Raw genomic sequence first — 20,236 nt, 5'->3', positions numbered from 1 at the left:
TCTTGCTTGTTTTCAGACATGGATAAATTAGTGCACCAAGACTTAGGCTCTGTTGTGTCATGTGATCAGACTCAGGTTGGTGAGTTCCTGGGAGAGAATGTGAAGTTTAATAAAGAAGTGATGTACTCCTATGTGGACCGGCTGGACTTTTGTGGCAAAGACTTTGTGTCAGCGCTCCGTGCCTTCCTTGAAGGCTTCAGGCTTCCAGGGGAAGCCCAGAAAATCGACAGGCTCATGGAGAAGTTTGCCGCCCGATACCTGGAGTGCAATCAGGGGTAAGTTTTGTAGTCTGAAGAAGAGTTATATATTTGTGAGGCTCACTGGCGTTTGTGTATGTGCTGACCTGTCTGTTGTTCTGTAGACAGACTCTGTTTGCCAGCGCAGACACGGCTTACGTTCTGGCCTACTCCATCATCATGTTAACCACTGACCTGCACAGTCCACAAGTAAAACTAATTACTTATTTTTTTGCTCACTTATCTCCCTTCTTTCCTGTCGCTTTGCTTTGTATTTGCCAAGACCTTGGTAACTAACCAGAACCTTAGTAACTGCAAAACAAAGTCTTGCAACCATCCAGCATTTAGGAACATTCTTAAAAAATTCTAAAAAAAAGTTTTTTTTCCATGAAGTGTAAAAATCTAGTTTTGTTTTCTCTTCTCTTCAGGTGAAGAACAAAATGACGAAGGAGCAGTACATAAAAATGAACCGTGGCATTAATGACAGTAAGGACCTGCCCGAGGAGTATCTCTCCTCCATCTACGACGAGATTGCAGGGAAGAAGATTGCTTTGAAAGAGAGCAAAGAATACTCCATCACTCCCAAATCCAGCAAACAGAGTAAGATCCTCTCAACAAAATACCTGTAATTTTCTTTGATAGAATTGAATGAAACCCTGCTGAATGCTGACATGAGCTGTTTGTCTTCCTTCGGTTAGATGTACCCAATGAGAAGCAGAGAAGGCTGCTGTATAACATGGAGATGGAGCAGATGGCCAAAACGGCTAAAGCTCTGATGGAGGCTGTAAGTCACGCTCAGGCTCCCTTCTTCAGTGCCACTCACCTAGAGCACGTCCGGCCCATGTTCAAGGTAATCACACATGTCCAATGAACCACAGTTCAGTGCAAGCTGAGTGCTGGAACAGAAAGTCATTGTTAGGTCAAAGGGATCATGAGCAGGTCATGGAGACATGATCTGATACTGTTCCAGGATGTTGTGGTTTCACACATCAGTCTGTATATGTTGAAATGAAGTTAAACATTGAAAGTATGTTATCTGTGAGTATAATTTTTCAGTTTGTATGTTTCTTTGTTTTGATCTATGTAAAACAGCTGGCCTGGACTCCTCTGTTGGCAGCGTTCAGCGTAGGACTCCAGGATTGTGATGATCAGGACGTGGCATCTCTTTGTCTGGAGGGGATCCGATGTGCGATCAGGATCACCTGCATCTTCAACATGCTGGTTTGTGTTTCTACACATTTCGTGTGACTAATCATACTCAAGCTTTTTTTTTTTATTTAGTCCTTACTTTTTTTCTGTTTCACAGTTGGAGAGAGATGCCTATATCCAGGCCTTGGCCCGGTTTACGCTGCTCACCGCTAGCTCAAGTATCACAGAGATGAAGCAGAAGAACATTGATACCATAAAGACTCTCATCATGGTCGCCCACACCGACGGAAACTACTTGGGAAACTCCTGGCATGAGGTGGGCATCAGAGCGTGTGAATAGAGTCAGCAATGTGTGCTGTAAATACCCCAAATCATCTCCTGGTTTTCCATTTAAAGGTTTAGTTCACTCCTGAATCAAAATTTCCTGAAAATTTACTAAACCCCATGTCATCCAGAGTGTTCATGTTTTTCTTTCTTCAGTCGAAAAATAAATTGAGGTTGTCAGAATTTTTGTCCATATAGTGGACTTCAGTGGGATTCAGCGTGTCGCAGTTTCAATGCAGCTTCAAAGGGATCTACACGATCCCAGCCGAGGAATAAGGTCTTTTCTAGCAAAACGATTGGTTAAAAAAAAAAAGATAATTATATACTTATTAACCACAAATGCTTGTCTTGCACTAGCTCTGTGATGCGCGTCCACGACTTCACTCAGTACATAGTCATATTGGAAAAGATTAGTTCTTCATGTAATCTGGTTCAAAAAGTTAGGGTAGAGTGAAAAACTCAATCTCATTTTCTGCTTCAACTTCAAAATTATCCAACAGCGTTGATTTACCATTTTTTGTAAAAGGCGTTTGACTTTACTTTTGTAAACACTGTATCGGTACTTTCGCCTACATCACAACTTTCCAGCGTGATTACGTAAGCGTGTGAAGTCGAGCTAGTGCTAGATGAGCATTTGTAGTTAAAGTATATACTTTTTTTTTTTTTTTTTTTTTTTTATATGACCAATCGTTTTAATAGAAAATACCCTTATTCCTTGGTTGGGATTGTGTAGAGCCCTTTGAAGCTGCGTTGAAACTGCAGTTTGGACCTTCAACCCATTTGTCCCCATTGAAGTCCACTATAGGGAGAAAAATGCTGGAACATTTTCCTCAAAAACCTTAATTTCTTTTCGACTGAAGATAGAAAGACATGAACATCTTGGATGACATAGGGTTGAGTAAATTACCAGGAAATTTAACTTCTGGAGTGATCTAATCCTTTAAAAGAAACGTAGAATACATAATAGAAAACTGGCCTAAAACACTTCCACACTCCACACCCCAGACCAGCAGGTCATCCAGGACATTTTGTTGAGTCATGCAACTCCACTCCGCTGGTGTGCATAAACCCCTGCTTTCCTCCAAAACTATTAATTTGCTAAAGTTTCTTTCCAGCCTCTACACATCTGCTTGCTCTTTGTTTAGATTCTGAGGTGTATCAGTCAGCTGGAGTTGGCCCAGTTGATTGGGACAGGGGTGAAGACGCGTTACATCTCTGGTGTGGTCCGGGACCAAGGAGGCAGCATAAAGGGCTTCCCATCAGGAGGAGAGGAATTCATGCCCCTCGGCTTAGGTAGGCCATTGTACGACTGCAGTTAATAGCTCATGGATTCGACCGAAGTGACCCGTCTGTTTATTGGTGTGTGGAGACAATGTTCCTTATGGAGCAAAACAGTATTATTGGTCTCCTGCAGGTACTCTGGTTGGAGGTCCAGACAGGCGTCAGATGGCTCATATCCAGGAGTCAGTGGGGGAGACCAGCTCTCAGAGTGTTGTGGTGGCTGTGGACAGGTACATTGAAATCACAGGACAATACAAACATGCAGTGTTGTTCTTACTGTTTATGCTTCCTTGTCTGACCTTCCGTCTCTCTTTTGTGTGCCAGAATCTTCACTGGATCCACCAGGCTTGATGGAAATGCAATTGGTAGGGTTCTTTTTTTAATGTAACCACATTAGCGTTGAATTTTTTAAGGGGGAAATATATTTTAAACACATGCACTACCATTCAAAAGTAGTTTTTTTAAGTATTGTTGAAAGAAGTCTCTTATACTCACTTAAGCTTTATATATTCGATCAAAATACAGTAATACCATATTATTGTGAGATATTGCTAAAATTTAAAGTAACTTTTCTATTTTAATATATTTTAAAATGTAATTTATTTCTGAGATGAAGAAAATTAACAGCAATTATTTGAAATAGAAATTATTAATGTCTTTACTGTCACTTTTGGTCAGTTTAATGCAGTCTTGCTGAATAAAAGTATTGGCTTTTTTTTATCTTACAGACACCAAACCTTTGAACGATAGTGTAACTATGAGATAATATAATTAATTTATTATTACAGCACTATTTATCTAGCACATAATCAAAGAAGGTCTGAATTAGCTACAGGATGTGACCACACAAGCTTGAACAAATACAGTAAGTTGACATTTATTTAAATGCTGTAATTTCATTCAAAAACATGGTGATGAATGTTCCCCAATGCTGCAAATGCAAGGGTTTTGATTTACAGAGAGGTTCAGTTTGTAGATGTAAAACATGAAAAAATAATTAGCATGGAATTATGTTTTTAAGTAGCAGTTGTGAATTTATGTGCAGAATAAGGTCTATATTTTACATTATAAGAAAACTTTTTGTTCTACAGCATTAATTACATAGTCAAACTTTAAATATGAATTTAGAAGTAGTTGTGTTGCTTAAAGGGATAGTTCACCCTAAAATCATAATTATGTTATTAATAACCAACCCTCATGTTGTTCCAAACCCTTAAGTCCTCCGTTCATCTTCAGAACACAGTTTAAGATATTTTAGATTTAGTCCGAGAGCTCTCAGTCCCTCCATTGAAGCTGTGTGTACGGTATACCGTCCATGTCCAGAAAAGTACGAAAAACATCAAAGTAGTCCATGTGACATCAGAGGGTCAATTAGAATATTTTGAAGCATCGAAAATACATTTTGGTCCAAAAATAGCAAAAACTACGACTTTATTCAGCATTGTCTTCTCTTCCGTGTCTGTTGTAAAACAGTTCAAAACAAAGCAGTGTGTCATATCCGGTTCACGAACGAATCATTCGATGTAACCGGATCTTTTTGAACCAGTTCACCAAATCGAACTGAATCGTTTTAAACGGTTCGCGTCGCCAATACACATTAATCCACAAATGACTTAAGCTGTTAACTTTTTTTAATGTGGCTGACACTCCCTCTGAGTTCAAACAAACAAATATCCCGGAGTAATTCATTTACTCAAACAGTACACTGACTGAACTGCTATGAAGAGACAACTGAAGATGAACACCGAGCCGAGCCAGATAACGAACAATAGAATGACTCGTTTACGAGTGAAGAACCGGTTGCATCGGTTTTCGGATCACCAGTAGTTCTTTCGGACAGTTCGATTCAATAAACCGGTTGAAGAAAACGGTTCACCGGTTCTTTTGCGCTCTACGTAATGGCGTCATTGGCGATGATTGCCCTTGATTCAAGCCTTCGGTTTACCTGGGCTCATAACATTAGCACCGAATCAGTTCAGAATCAATCACCAAAAGAATCAGTTCGGTTCAGATGCTCTGTGTGTCGGTTTGCTTCACACTGAATCACACATGCGCAGTATCATCATCTCCTCGCATCTCGGATCGGACACGTCTGACAGAAACGGTTCTTGACTCGTGAACGAGTCAGTCTGTTGTTCGTTATCTGGCTCGGCTCGGTGTTCATCTTCAGTTCTCTCTTCACAGCAGTTCAGTCAGTGTACTGTTTGAGTAAATTAATTACTCTGGGATATTGGTTTGTTTGAACTCAGAGGGAGTGTCAGCCACATTAAAAAAGTTAACAGCTTTAGTCATTTGTGGATTAATGCGTATTGGAGACGCAATCCGTTTAAAACAATTCAGTTTGATTTGGTGAACTGGTTCAAAAAGATCCGGTTACATCGAATGATTCGTTTGCGAACCAGATATGACAAACTGCTTTGTTTTAAACTCTCTCTCACAACAGACCCGGAAGAGAAGACAATGATGAATAAAGTCGTAGTTTTTGCTATTTTTGGACCAAAATGTATTTTCGATGCTTCAAAAAATTCTCTGATGTCACATGGAGTACTTCGAAGATGTTTTTCTTACCTTTCTGGACATGGACAGTATACCGTACACACAGCTTCAATGGAGGGACTGAGAGCTCTCGGACTACATCTAAAATATCTTAAACTGTGTTCCGAAGATAAACCGAGGTCTCACTGGTTTGGAACGACATGAGAGTGAGTTATTAATGACATAATTATGATTTTTGGGTGAACTATCCCTTTAAGGACTACAGCTACTACAAAGATGTGAGCTTGCACACGTCACACTACACTATTGCTCTCTGGAGAAAAAATAGCTTGTTACTAGAAAAGCAACACTATTTTGAAAACAATTGCGCTGCTGTCATGCTACTGAGAAGTGTAGCTAGGTTATTCATGTAGTAAGTTAATCCCCAACACTGTTTGAGAGCATATCTGTGTGGGTTGATTATCTGGAAATAGATACATTTAATTCTTCTCTGGTAAACTTGAGTCAATGGGTTCGGAGTATTTTTATTTATTTTTTTTATTAAGCAAGAAATTAACAGGAACTGCTGCATTCACCATTAGCTCCATGAGCAATGGAAAATCAGTTATGTTTTTAGTGTTTAAGTAGGCGTCCATACTATTACTCTTTTCACCATAGCTTGGGTGTGTTCTTATGGTCAGAGATTCAGTAAGTTGGTCCATTACATCATAAGGAAGTGACTTACAAGGTGTGGGGTTGTTCTGTCGGTATTGCTTCTGTAGCTCTGTTACACAGGGTTGCCAAGTCCACCATTTTTTTATTTGATTTGATTGAAATGGTTGTATTTACTTTCAACCAATAATAAAACTATGCTAGATTTGGGGTATTTGAGGAAGGGGCTCTGGTTTAGCTCCTTTATGAAAACAGATGTGTGTTTGATCACTACTCTATAGTGATTTTTTAAGTAAAAATTGTGTTTAATGCATAACAGGGACTGTAAAGTATGTATTTTAGGTATGGGAGTGGCATATTTTAAGTTTTGATATGATTTTAATATGTGATAGGGTGTAGTTTTGTAATGTGGATAGTTTTGATTGGCCATAGGGTTAGTTTTTTTTACGCAGACATTGCAACCATGCTGGTAAGCTTTCCTGCTTATCAACTCATCTGGAAACTGAAATTGTGATCATATTTGCTCCCCTATTGTGACGTATATTAAGGTGAACTGCTTATTAAATGAGAAAAAAATGTAGGGTGTAACGATGTTCATCAGGAAATTGAATCGTTGACATTAGCGTTCATATTTTTGATTTAAAGATTATGTAGGCACATAGCAAGCTTCCCTAATCTGTGTGCTACATACAAACATGGTTTCATGATGGAACTTCTCTTTGATGAAAGACAATTGGCCTTTTGTTTCAGAAATTATGTAAGAATATGCAAAGATACCACCATCACAATATTAGCAAAAACATGAACTGTTAAACACTTTTTCCGAAATATTTCTATAATAATTGCTACATGTTTTGGTTGTAAGTGTATGAATGGCTAAAAATGACCTGTTGCAGACTGTTTGGGTGGATGCAGTTTATTTGGTTATTTTACGTATTCTTACCATCATGCAACATCATGCAAAAAGGAATGTGTTCAGCCAGTACACTGTGGATTAGGGCTGTGCAATTAATCGAAAAAATGATTCGATTTCGATTTTGGCTTCCAACGATTATGAAAATCCAATAATCGAGATAAAACGATTATTGTGCCCCATTCCGCCCCCTTTTGCAGCGCAGCACTTTCGTTCCTCCATAAAAGCCCAATTTCCCGTGCAAATCAGTAAAATCATGTAACGTGACATTTGCACAATGGGACGTGCTTGAATTATTGAAGTATATTTATTCATGTTTTTAAAAGCGTGAAAGAGAACTTGCGCTGCTCTTCAGGAAAGATAAGCGCTCAGAGACTGAACAGAACACGGACATTTAAAGTCATCTTTTATCTCAAGGTGTGCGCCTATTCGGTCAAATATATGCAAAAATGTGTCAAAATGCTGCACTTGGTGATTATTCATGTATACATTCATCGGTCATGTAAAAAATTGAGAATGAAAATACGCATAACAGTAATTTGGATCCGTGCTGCTCTTAAAGTGACAGCGGGCTATGTTTTATTTTACATTTGATTATTAATTTCTTTAGTAGGATGAACGCTACAGGAATCTTTTCATATAAACTGCAATAAATACAAAACTAAAGCCAAACTTAAAGTGAAATGAGACATTACTAATAAATGGTATAGTGAATAAATGAAACAATCAAACTACTTGAGACTTGCATAAAAAAACATTTAAAGCACCGTTTACAATATTTACAATATACAATGATTACAATATTGACCAAAATAATCTTGATTATAATTTTTGCCATAATCGAGCAGCCCTACCGTGGATGTGTAGATAATGTATCTGTGGGCAAAATGTCTCTGATATTTGTATTAATTGTAAACTCGCTCCATCACCAGTGGACTTTGTGCGTTGGCTCTGTGCGGTGTCCATGGATGAGCTGGCCTCTGCTCACCAGCCACGCATGTTCAGTCTGCAGAAGATAGTGGAGATCTCCTACTACAACATGAACCGCATCCGTTTACAGTGGTCACGCATTTGGCAGGTCATCGGAGATCACTTTAACAAGGTCTGTAGCCTTACCTAAAGGTGCAGTCAAAATTTCCTAATGTGACCGCACCTTCAAGCTGCCAGTGAATTTATTTATTTATTTTCCCGGATTTAATAAATCAGTAAAACAGCTGTCTGATTGTGTTTGATTTCTGGTTCGGCAGGTGGGTTGTAATCCTAATGAGGATGTGGCCATCTTTGCTGTGGACTCCTTGAGACAACTATCAATGAAGTTTCTGGAGAAAGGAGAACTTGCCAATTTCCGCTTCCAGAAGGACTTTTTAAGGCCATTTGAACACATCATGAAGAAGAACAGGTGAGGAGAGGGAAGTTAGAAATGTGAACAGTTGGAGAGATAAAGAAATGATGCATCATGATGAAACATGTTACCTTTAAACACTTAAGGAGAAACGTGTAATATTCAGAGGGAAAATATTTTGTTATCCCAGCTTATTATGGAACAAGAACTAGAAGTAGACCATTTGCAGTTTGTCTTCCCAAAAAAAACACTCACTGGAGCTGCATGATTCGGGGAAAGAAATCTTATTACGAATCTCCTGATGAAAGTTGAGATTGTGATTTTAAAATGCAGTTTAAAAAAAATGACAGGTTTGCTGTGCTAAATTTTGACAGTTTGGCCAAAATGTTGTAAATATGTATCAATATGGCATATATGAATTTTTATTATTATCAAGTAGAAATAGAAAAATTACAAAATATATTATTGCAATATTTCACTGTAAATAAAAACGTGAATATTTAAGAAAATATAATTATATTACAATATTACATTTACATTAAAACTAATTTGAAATTATTGTTATTTGATGTTAAAAATGCTTTTTTGTGTGAAATGAAATAAAAATATTATTTAAATATTCAAAACATATTTAATATTCTTTTTTTAATTCATACATTTCATTTTCAAATGTTAAACCATCAAACTTTTATTTTGATTGATTTGAAAACCGCAGACGCCCCTAATACAGTGTATAAATTTATTTCAGTAAATTTATGATTTCAGTTTTATTTTGATTAATCATGCAACCTAACCACGGCTCTGTGGTGCCATTAAAAACCAGCAACATTAGCTCATTCAACAGCAAGTTTGGAGCAGAACTATCTGTTTGTCCAATGGGTGAAGTATTCAGGAAACCTGTCAGAAGTCATTATTTTAGAATTTATTTTATTTTTTATTTGAAGCCATGCATTTCAGTTACTTCTACAATAACTTCATCTATTTTAAAGGTCGCCCACTATCCGGGACATGGTGATACGATGTGTGGCCCAGATGGTGAACTCCCAGGCTGCGAATATCCGCTCTGGCTGGAAGAACATCTTCTCTGTGTTCCATCAAGCAGCATCAGATCATGATGAGAACATTGTGGACCTCGCGTTTCAAACCACAGGACACATTGTTAGTAAGTACCGAAATTCACACTATTTTAAAACTTTCATCTTGAACATTTAAACACAAAACATCATTCTCATGTCTATCCTTTGTTTCCTCACAGTGAATACATTTCAGCAGCATTTTGCCGCAGCCATCGACTCTTTCCAGGACGCAGTCAAGTGTTTGTCAGAGTTTGTGTGTAACGCTGCATTTCCTGACACCAGTATGGAGGCCATTCGGCTCATCCGCCACTGCGCTAAATACGTGTCTGACCGGCCGCAGGTGAGTGCTGTCACCTCAGCCTTTGTTACTCATGACGACTGAGCTTCAAAAATAACATTTAAGTCACACTTCCCCTTTCCAGGCACTGAGGGAGTACACGAGTGATGACATGAATGTGGCCCCTGGTGACCGTGTTTGGGTGCGAGGCTGGTTCCCCATCCTGTTTGAGCTTTCCTGCATCATCAACCGCTGCAAACTAGACGTCAGGACCAGGTGGGTCCACATCTTCACTTCCATACAAAGAAACTTAGGGATGTTTGGAGCTTATTCTGAGAGGGTTTGTGTCATGCAGGGGTCTTACTGTCATGTTTGAGATCATGAAGAGTTACGGACACACCTTTGAAAAGCACTGGTGGCATGACCTCTTTCGGATCATCTTCCGAATATTCGACAACATGAAGCTCCCTGAGCAGCAAACTGAAGTGAGTATCAATCAAAACATATTAATTTTACCAATGTTAGCAATGCTGCTAACCTATCTACATTTTCAATAATGTGATAGTAGCTCAACTGTATTCAAAATACTTCAGCTTGTCCAATAACAGGCAACTTTTTCCCACTGCTAGCAGGACAAAATTTTACATCACTGATATTATCACATTATTTTGTGCATGCAACCTTCAAACTCCAGATCAAAGCGATCTGAAGTAATAATCAAAGATGCTTCACTATCATGCCTATTAGAGTAGTAGCACTGGGAAGTCCAGTGTGTTCATTTTAATTAACAAAAACAGTTCACTGAGTCAATTTAATAATTAATTTGGTTATGTAAATGTAGATTTTAATATTTTGTGTGTATCATGAATCAGTTGAATTCATGTAATCTGATCTCATTTATAAGATACTTCTCCCTTATATAACTTATGTAGCTAGCTGATTTTTATTAGCTTTTTATCAGTTGTATCAACCTTATTTTTAATGTAAGAGTAGGAATGTAATGATTTACTAAGTTTACTTAGTTTTTTTTTTTTTTTTTTTTTTTTTTACAAAATGAGATTTAAAACAAATGTTAAAAGGTATCTTTTTATTTCAAAATGCTGCACATTTCTTTGTGAAATTGAAATATACCATTGAAATCTAAATTGAAATTTTAAAACAAATCCCAAATCAAATAAATACAACTGAAAGAAATCTCTCTGAAATCTTAAGCCAAGGCATTGCCTTTGCTTTCTATTTAAAGGCAGCCACTGCATTTTAATCACAATCCAAACAAAGATGCTGGATGCATGAAGCATGGGCACTTAATTTTTTTCTTTAGATTGCATCATTTCAAAATTTGAAGTAAAAACAGAATGGTCTGACTTGAGCTTTGTAAAATGATGTTACATGAAACATCTGAACAAAACAAAAACAGCAGATGGTCTGAATTAGAATGCAGATTCACTCTTTGACTGCAGGTGGCGCTTATGGAACAGCAGAGATACAGCGTTTCCTTGGTTACTGCTGTAAACAAAACAGCACTGTGCTTATAAACAATACTTTAATATGAATTACTCAGAGGCAAGATGATAAGAAAACACAGTTCTATTCAGAAACACAATCATATTAAACCTCACCCACAAATGTTTCACGTTTCATTTAACATCTCGACCAACTTGAATAATCACACATTTGTATAAATTTTCAACCGGTTCAGGGTAAATCGTTACATCCCAACTTAAGAGTAGATGCAGTCATTTGTAGCTTCTAGCTTTATTCTTCTAGCTATAGTGGCTAAAATAGCGTAAGGCTTGCACATTAATAAAAAATGTCTTCAACATTGTAAAATAAGGTGGATGCATCCTATACATGTTTTTTCTTTCATAGAAAACAGAGTGGATGACAACGACATGTAACCATGCCCTCTACGCTATCTGCGACGTGTTCACGCAATTCTACGAGCCTCTCAGCGAGGTGCTTCTGGCGGATATTTTTGCACAGCTGCAGTGGTGTGTGAAACAAGGTGGAGATTTCACTCATCTGTTGCGCTAATCATGTGGGAGAGTTTAGGAATTTTAGGACATTGCCCTGCTACTTGCTGTACTTCATTCCAGATGGACATTTCAAATGTGACGCCTACACGTGTCACATTTGGAGAAACATATTGGCCCTGTGGGTGGTAGTGTTTTAAATCAGCAGGGTGTGGTAATACAGGGAAAGTGTTAGTGTGTTACGCTCACAACTCCGCCTCTGTTCTCAGATAATGAGCAGCTGGCGCGGTCAGGCACAAACTGTCTGGAGAACCTGGTGATCCTGAACGGGGAGAAGTTCAGTCCGGATGTATGGGACATCACCTGCGCCTGCATGCTGGATATCTTCCAGACCACCAGCCCTCATGCGTATGACACTCTTGCACACCACCATCTGTTTCAATGACACTAAACGACCTTCCGTCTGGATGTGTTTTGATGAGAGTTATCGATCAAACTCTAAAAAACAATAAAATCTACGACATGATATGCCAATTAATCTAAATGAATTTAAATCAAACTTTAGACTAAATCTAGAAAATACTTTTTGGGTTGTCAGATGTGCCAATATATAGCAACTCTTGACAGCTGATATTGTGTTTGAAAAGGCTGTTTGGGTTTTGCTTATGAAATGCTCTCTCAGTTTGGTTCTGACTTTGCTCTTAACAGCTTGCTGACATGGCGACCAGCTGGACAGGAAGAGGAGGTGGGAGAAGGGAAACACATGGTGAGATCACAATAACATAAATAAATATCGTAAATACACAAATAATAAGCCACAAACAAGCATAAATAAGCCTTTATTCTGTCATACATTGTGTTCTACACTCTGCTAACACTAAGAACCATCATGCTTTACTTTCTATTTATAGTGGACATTTGCATATTAGGCTCTGATTTTCATATGTATGCGTGTGTGTTTGTCTTTGTTTTAGGATGCTGAGGTTGATTCTCAGTCGCAGAGCAGTTTTGAGAGGACTCATTCAGAGAGAGGACACAGTCAGATGTCCACTGCCAGTGATGAAACATGGAAAGGAAAATCTCAAACCAGTACGTACAGCTGCAGTGCAAAAGTGACAGTTAAGACTGTTACAAAAGATTTCGAATTATAATAAATTATGTTCAATAAATTAACTTCATTGAAGAATCCTCAATTGCAAAAATATTAAGCAGCACAACTGTTTTCAATTTTAATGCTAAAATGTTTTTTGAGGATCATGTGACACTAAAGACTAGAGATTGACTGGAGATGCTGAAAATTCATCATAAGAATAGGGTTGGTAAGCGATTCAAATTTGTAATCTGATTAATGACATGATGTGATGATTAATTAATCTAGTTAATCGCACATCAGATTTGGAGAAATTACTCTGAAAAGAGAATTTAAAGTCATTGTTGTGCAAAGCATCAAACAGAGATTACAAAAAGTAGGTTCAGCAAGAAATATTTTGTTTGATAAAATGTATTACGTATAGCCTACTCTTTTGGACCATGTGAGTAAATAATGACAGAATTGACATTTTTTGGTTTGGTGAAATAATTTTTTTTCTTAATTTCATTATTATTACTATGAAAATATTAAATTATTTCTTTAATGAAAATATCCTCTAAATAATAAACGAAAACTGCCAGTAGATGGTGGTAAATGTCTTAATGATTAAGTCATTTATTCATTTGATTAGTTCAAATGGCTGATTCATTCAGGAGTGAAGTAAATGGTTCTTTATGTATGGTTCATTGAATCATTAGGCTTGTTTCGACTTGGTGTGTGTGACATTAGAAGTTGTGGCCTAGTGTTTAGAGCGTTTGACTCCTAACCCTAAGGTTGTGGGTTCGAGTCTCGGGCTGGCAATACCACGACTGAGGTGCCTTTGAGCAAGGCACTGAACCCCCAACTGCTCCCCGGGCGCTGCAGCATAAATGGCTGCCCACTGCTCTGTGTGTGTTCACTTCTGTGTGTGTGTGTTCACTGCTCTGTGTGTGTGCACTTTCGATGGTTTAAATGCAGAGCATGAATTCTGAGTAACGTCACCATATTTGGCTGAATGTCATGTCACTAAAGTACCGCAAGAGCTTAGAGAGCAGACAACTTTGTACTTTTGAAACGCTCATACACCGATCGGTCTGTGCAGTGCCACTTCAAAGCCAACACGTATGCCAATGGATCAACGCGCCAAATGGTTTACCAAATTCGTTCAGAACGTAGATTAAGAAATGAAATGCCGCTGTGGGTTGCTCAGGGATGAACAGTTCTGTTTTGTCTTTATATTATGGTTGGCAAAATTGAGCAAAACTGACAACATTGTGTCTAAAATAACACTATTAACTAGGGCTGCAAGGTGTGTCGTTTAAGCATCGATATCGCGATGTGCGAATCCACGATAGTCACATCGCAGGATGTGCGATGTAGGCTGTCGTAGTTGGTCAGTTATTCGTTAACCGTACGGGCTAGCTGCTCCCCGGCCCTTGACGAATGTGATTCGTGGATTAATTGCACATCTTAACCATCGTAAAGTGAGAGTTTATCATTTGCATGTGTTTTTAAGTCCTGTCAGTTTAACAGGGCGCATATAAGAACGAGTGAGAGAGAGAGAGAGAGCACGCGCGCGATCACCTTCACCGTCTTCAAACAACACGAGTGCTGTCTTGCTCTCTCTCCCTCGCGCATATTAATCAAAATCAATTGACACAATGGTATCGGGAAAAAGAAATTAAATAAAATATCCAGTGATGACATGTTTTCTGGGTTGTCAAATCTTGTGCGATATCCTAAACTGCCAATGCGTGCCGTACACGTTTGATTCGCGAACTAATGATTTCTTTGAACCGATTCAATTTAATGAATGGTTTAAACAACTGACCTGTCCAACACTGAACTCACGACACGTCTGAATTGGTGTATAAAAAAAAATCTGTAACACTTTACAATAATGTTCTATTTATTAAACTATTTAACTACATTATTTAACATTTACTATTACTAAACTGCACTTCTACAACATTGTTAATTTCAATATTAAGGCTATAGTCTTCAATGCTGAAATCAACAATTCAAACAATTCAAACCATATCCTAAAGTTACAAACAAATAATTTACTCTAATTTAAATAATACTCTGTTGTTTAAATCATTTAAAATCATTTTTGTTTGTAAGAAAAAATTAAATTAGATTTCATATCGCAATATATATCGCAGAATAATAAAATATGGCAATGTCATTTTTTTCCCAATATCGTGCAGCCCAACTATAAACTTCTTAATGAACTGTCGTATAAGATGAGTTTCACATGATATCGTATGATATTGCACTTAGCATACAGCTCGTGTGATATTTCTTTGTGATGTAAATATGAGACAAAATTTCAAACAGGGGCATTTTGCTCCCATACCTTGAATTTTATAGGGATATTCTCTAGGCTCCATCATGCAGTAAGTTGTTGCCCTGCCTCATATTAGTCATCAATCGATTGTATGAACTGGCAAATGATCCGCATAGGTCTGGGGCGGGGCAAATGCGTTAGATGCGTTAATCATTTTAACGTGTTATTTTTCTCCATAATTAATTAATCTAATTACTGTGTTAAATGTAATAAAATTTTACACTGTTACTGTGTTTACTGTTTAACCAAATAAATGCAGCCTTAGTAAGCATAAAATACTTTGTTCAAAAACAAAAGTTTTACTGACCCCAAACTTTTGAATGGTACTGTATGTCGCTCTAATAAAAAAAAAGATTTGACTAAAGAAAATTTCCCTGTTACCACAATCCAAAAAAATCTATTACAGAACAAAAAACCCTTTGAAGTTTCAGGGGTATTTACTCTTGTACTGAGAGTTACATAACCTCACAATTCGCTTACTTTGTCCAAAATATAAAGAAGTATTATAAGCTGCTGAAGCCACATAACAGTTTAGAGTTTCCACCAACAGCCACATTCTCTTTGAACAATATGACCTCTTCCTCTTTAAAAATCAGCATGAAACGGAAAACTCGACCAACTTCACAGTTGTTGTTCCCAATTTTTGACATTTACCGTATCCATGTGAAAGTGCTCATTGAATAAACGAAAATTATATGGATGTGTTTTTTTCCACTGAGAATGTATCGAAACAAAGAAATTGGTGATTGAATGGAGGCTGACCTGAATTTTGAAATAAAGCAACACTGGACAACCTTGTTGCCCAATCCTTGTAGTTCTTCTGTGAATTTTAACATGTTATTCTCTTACTCTGATCTAGGGGTCTCAGACCACCGGCTGTTTGCAGGGCTGCTTATAAAGTGTGTCGTACAGCTGGAGTTGATTCAGACCATAGACAACATTGTATTCTACCCGGCTACCAGCAAGAGGGAGGATGCCGAGAACATGGCAGCTGCTCAGGTGTTTTCACATAACCTTTGTTTGAAACCTTATGAATTACAACTAATAACTGTGAGAATGCAGCCTGTGTGAACAGCCCTTTATGGTGTTGATACCATGGCTTAGTTAAAGTGTCTTTTGTTCTCTTTCTGTCTGTTTCCCAATAGAGAGATGCACTCGAGCAAGCAGAAGAGGGAGAGACGGAGGTCGATCAGGGCATGTACAGACACCTGTCATCACAACACCTCTTCAAACTGCTTGACTGCCTCCTTGAGTCCCACAGGTTTGCCAAGGACTTCAACTCCAGCAATGAACAGAGGACAGCACTCTGGAGAGCAGGTCCGCACTCTTTTATTTCCTCATCTGGGTTTAGTAATGCTGTCATTTATTTTGCATGTCTTTTATTAATCTTGCATGTAGGCTTTAAGGGGAAGTCAAAACCGAATCTTCTGAAGCAGGAGACCAGCAGCCTGGCATGCAGTCTGAGGATCCTCTTTCGCATGTACTCTGACATGCAGCTGCGAGACTCCTGGCCAGACATCCAGACACGTCTACTGCAGTGAGTGCAGCCGTCTGCCTCCATTCATTAATCACACTCGCTCACCAAGCTCAACACAAAGATAGCTGCTTTTATACAATCTGTGCTACGAAGAAATTGCACTTGAGTTGATTCATTATTATTTTGTATTCTTGACATTATGAACATGATTTAAAAGGACTAAAAATATAGGTGTTGCACTCATTGCTGGATGTGTAATAATCAGATCAATTGTATGAAAAGAAAAAAGCAGTAGGAACTGTTTTATGTAAAACATTGAGGGATGAGTCTCATAATCGAGTTCTGATTTACATATGCTGTACGGGAAGGTATTAGGACAGTAACAATATATGTGTGTGTGTGTGTGTTTGATTTAGGGTGTGTAGTGAAGCCTTGGCTTACTTCATCAGTCTTACCTCAGAGAGTCACCGGGAAGCCTGGACGAGTCTCCTGCTGCTGCTCCTCACCCGGACACTCAGACTGCCTGATGACAAAGTAATAACATACATAAACAAACACACCCTCTCACTGAACCAGAGCAGTAGATGCAGGGCCCAAAATTATATTTTTGTCTCAACAGCCAATAAATATTTCTTACCAGCCATGAAACGGTTTTGGTTTTTTGATTAAAATATATATATATATATATATATATATATATATATATATATATATATATATATATATATATAATATAAATAAAATAAATATAATTTTTTTTTTTTTTATTATTTTTTTTTTTCTAATAGTAAGAGTCACAACAACACCAGTTGTGTCTTTTTTACAATTCAACTTGCGGTCTTTGATCAGATGGTTAAAGACAGTGGTCAACCTTTCATGTTGATTCAGACATTAAGTAGAGTTTTATATTGATCTTGGATTTAAATTGTAAAATATTGATATGTTCCACGTTAAGAACAAGAAAAACGGAAGGCAAAAATAGTGTCCTTATTAACCATACAGGTGAGTATGATAATTAGACAATGGGTGTTATTTCCTGTAGGAGAGACTTGTTTTGGATACCTCTCTTATCCTTCAGGTGTCTGAGTTCAGGCTTTTATTACAGGAAGCTCCCTGCTGAAATGCCAGCTTGTCAGTGTGATGACCTTTATATGTAAAAGAGACCTGCGTTATTACACAGACAATCTTCTGGCAGCCCTGAGGATTTTCCTTGTCCATAAAATACACTTATCCATTCATCACTCCTCTGATAATATCAGGTTTTCCCTACGGCATTCCACTCCAGATTGACACTGCTAAAATGTCTTAAAGGGAAACCTCTAACTGAAAAGACAGGGATAGTTCACCTCAAAAATAAAAATTACCCTATGATTTACTCTCCCTCAGTCCCTAGGTGTATATGGCTTTTGTCGTTTAGACAAACTTCAGAGTTATATTAAAAATGTTTTGGCTCTTTCAAGCTTAATAATGGCAATGAATGATGGTCAAAATATTAATGCCCAAAAAAGTGGATTCATTCATCATAAAAAGTGCTTCACACAGCTCCAGGGGTTAATAATGGCCTCCGGAAGCAAACCAATGTGTTTTTATATCCGTATTTAAAACTTGATAAACCGTAATCTTTAGCTTCCTCTAACTGTCAGAGGAGAGAGCAAAACAAAACACAATTAGAAATACAAAATGAGGATTTGCAAAGAACAATGTTGGACGATTTCAATATAAGTTTCCTTTGCTCTAAACAACACTTGCTTCTCATGATACTAGCATATCCTCACCAGAGCTTACGATACGCCTATGTCATCTGCTGGAACATCATTCTCTCGACAGTGAGCGGAAGCTAGATATTATGGTTTATAAAGGTTTAGTCTCAGCCTCGGACGTCACGCTCACGGACCGTTGGCTGAACTTCTGATGCATGCTGCACACAAAATTTAAAACGCTTTGGAAGTTTCAAAGTCATTATCAGATTGGTTGAATTATACAGGATTCCAGGAGACGTATGTGTCACGTTCTTTAACGCTGTGCCTTGAAATAATGATGCAATGGCACCAAACCCCATCATGGAAGAAGAAAGCCATCGTGTTTCCAACTGTGATGATGAACACTTTTTAGGTTCAACTACAAGCTGGATTTCCAAAAGTATGTGAAATATCTAAAGTTCATGGCATAGAATTCTTAAAATATGTCCAAGAGTTTGACACACTGGTCTGTTACTGTGGGGACATTTCCACACCCATAAACATGACGTGGCACAACACAAAACGTGATTGGTAGCTTTAGCTGCAAGTCATATGGCCTCTTGGAAGGGCCTTGGCCATTGGCTGGGATTCCCCCCCGGAGTGTGTAGTGTATTTTATGATGGATGGACGCACTTTTTTGGGCTTCAAAATCTCAACCACCATTCACTGCTATTATAAATCTTGGATTAGCCACAACATTTTTTTATGTAACTCTTAATGTATTTATCTGTAAGAAGAAAGTCATATAAGTGTGGCTTGAGGGTGTGTCATGGGGTACCACTTTTAAATTAAATGTAAATAAATATAAAATAAAATAATGTTAGCCCATGAATGCATAACATTGTCATCTCTCTTTCAGTTCAAGCCACATGCCTCCTGCTACTACCACCATCTGTGTGAGATGATGCAGTTCGACCTCATTCCAGAGCTTCGCGCTGCCTTGCGGCGATTTTTCCTTCGTATCGGTTCTGTCTTCCAGATCGCCGCTCCTGAATTGGGCAGAGCGCAGCCTTCACCATTATCATAATGTGGATCAGAACTGGAAACAGCTCAGAGATGAACTGGGAAGAAAGCGGGGCTGTAAAGTATATGGATGGTCTGCGTGTATAAGCCTCTGCTGTGATTTGAAGGACTGTACAGGAACGCAGAATGACTGTGTGACTGTCCCACACTTTCCCATGCCAGTCCTGACTCACCGCCGTCAGTCGCTCCCCTATGAGAGAACAGCACTGTGACCCAGCAGGGTGACTCTTCTGCTGTGTCAGTCGTCTGTGTTGTTAGTCATGAGTCATATTTGTTTATTTTTATTTTTACTTTCTTCTGGATAATTTATTACCAGTACTGCTGTATATCTGGTTTTTGATCGTCTGTTGATTTCACTGTTTTGGCTTTTGTCCTATCTGTAAAATGTTGTCTGTTTTAAAGGCTGAAGAAAGATAGACATACAGAAATGAGATCATCCCCTGTTATTAAGAGCTTGTAAAAGACACCCAGTTTGCAATGCGTTTGCGCCAGTGAACAATGGTATATTTGTTAATGATTTAAGGTCCAACAAAGGCCCATTATCATTGTCCTTTATTGATTCATCAAACAATTAAACCGTCATCTCTGATTTAAATGCATTCAATCAACCCACAGAATTTTTTGCATTTAAATGCTTTTAGTTTTGGGTAAAATACTTTAATTTTGATTTGATGTGTTCACACTAAACTCCAAATTGTCTTAAGAATGTTTTGGTTGCCTTCATAGCATTTGGTATTTATTTTACACGTGTCGATACTTACGCTTGCTAATCCAGACAAGGCCGACACTACCATTCCTTACATGCCACACATCATGCTCATTTGGTTTCCAACATATTCAAATTTATTGCATTTTTTTAA

At 38.0% G+C, this 20,236-nt stretch overlaps 1 protein-coding gene across 2 annotated transcripts in view; it reads left to right on the top strand.

Annotated features, from left to right (window-relative positions):
* arfgef2 (ADP-ribosylation factor guanine nucleotide-exchange factor 2 (brefeldin A-inhibited)) overlaps positions 1 to 19,975 on the top strand; it is a 38,192-nt gene extending 18,217 nt beyond the window's left edge. For both annotated transcript variants that reach the window (XM_059527620.1, XM_059527621.1), the window contains 24 exons: positions 70 to 275; positions 362 to 446; positions 665 to 836; positions 935 to 1,086; positions 1,329 to 1,457; positions 1,543 to 1,701; positions 2,855 to 3,002; positions 3,124 to 3,220; positions 3,315 to 3,355; positions 7,983 to 8,152; positions 8,298 to 8,449; positions 9,382 to 9,554; positions 9,648 to 9,808; positions 9,891 to 10,021; positions 10,101 to 10,230; positions 11,615 to 11,750; positions 11,988 to 12,126; positions 12,427 to 12,484; positions 12,693 to 12,807; positions 15,997 to 16,136; positions 16,283 to 16,454; positions 16,536 to 16,674; positions 17,031 to 17,148; positions 19,213 to 19,975. In XM_059527620.1, the coding sequence (XP_059383603.1) occupies positions 70 to 275; positions 362 to 446; positions 665 to 836; positions 935 to 1,086; positions 1,329 to 1,457; positions 1,543 to 1,701; positions 2,855 to 3,002; positions 3,124 to 3,220; positions 3,315 to 3,355; positions 7,983 to 8,152; positions 8,298 to 8,449; positions 9,382 to 9,554; positions 9,648 to 9,808; positions 9,891 to 10,021; positions 10,101 to 10,230; positions 11,615 to 11,750; positions 11,988 to 12,126; positions 12,427 to 12,484; positions 12,693 to 12,807; positions 15,997 to 16,136; positions 16,283 to 16,454; positions 16,536 to 16,674; positions 17,031 to 17,148; positions 19,213 to 19,380 (3,291 nt within the window). In that variant the 3' untranslated portion in view covers positions 19,381 to 19,975. The remainder of the gene's footprint in view (positions 1 to 69; positions 276 to 361; positions 447 to 664; positions 837 to 934; positions 1,087 to 1,328; positions 1,458 to 1,542; positions 1,702 to 2,854; positions 3,003 to 3,123; positions 3,221 to 3,314; positions 3,356 to 7,982; positions 8,153 to 8,297; positions 8,450 to 9,381; positions 9,555 to 9,647; positions 9,809 to 9,890; positions 10,022 to 10,100; positions 10,231 to 11,614; positions 11,751 to 11,987; positions 12,127 to 12,426; positions 12,485 to 12,692; positions 12,808 to 15,996; positions 16,137 to 16,282; positions 16,455 to 16,535; positions 16,675 to 17,030; positions 17,149 to 19,212) is intronic.
* The last annotated feature ends 261 nt before the right edge of the window (positions 19,976 to 20,236 follow it).

The sequence above is a fragment of the Carassius carassius genome, chromosome 37 (assembly GCF_963082965.1).
Source record: "Carassius carassius chromosome 37, fCarCar2.1, whole genome shotgun sequence".
Lineage (NCBI taxonomy): Eukaryota > Metazoa > Chordata > Actinopteri > Cypriniformes > Cyprinidae > Carassius > Carassius carassius.
The sequence above is the reverse complement of the archived record's forward strand: the minus strand, read 5'-3'. Positions and strand labels throughout refer to the sequence as shown.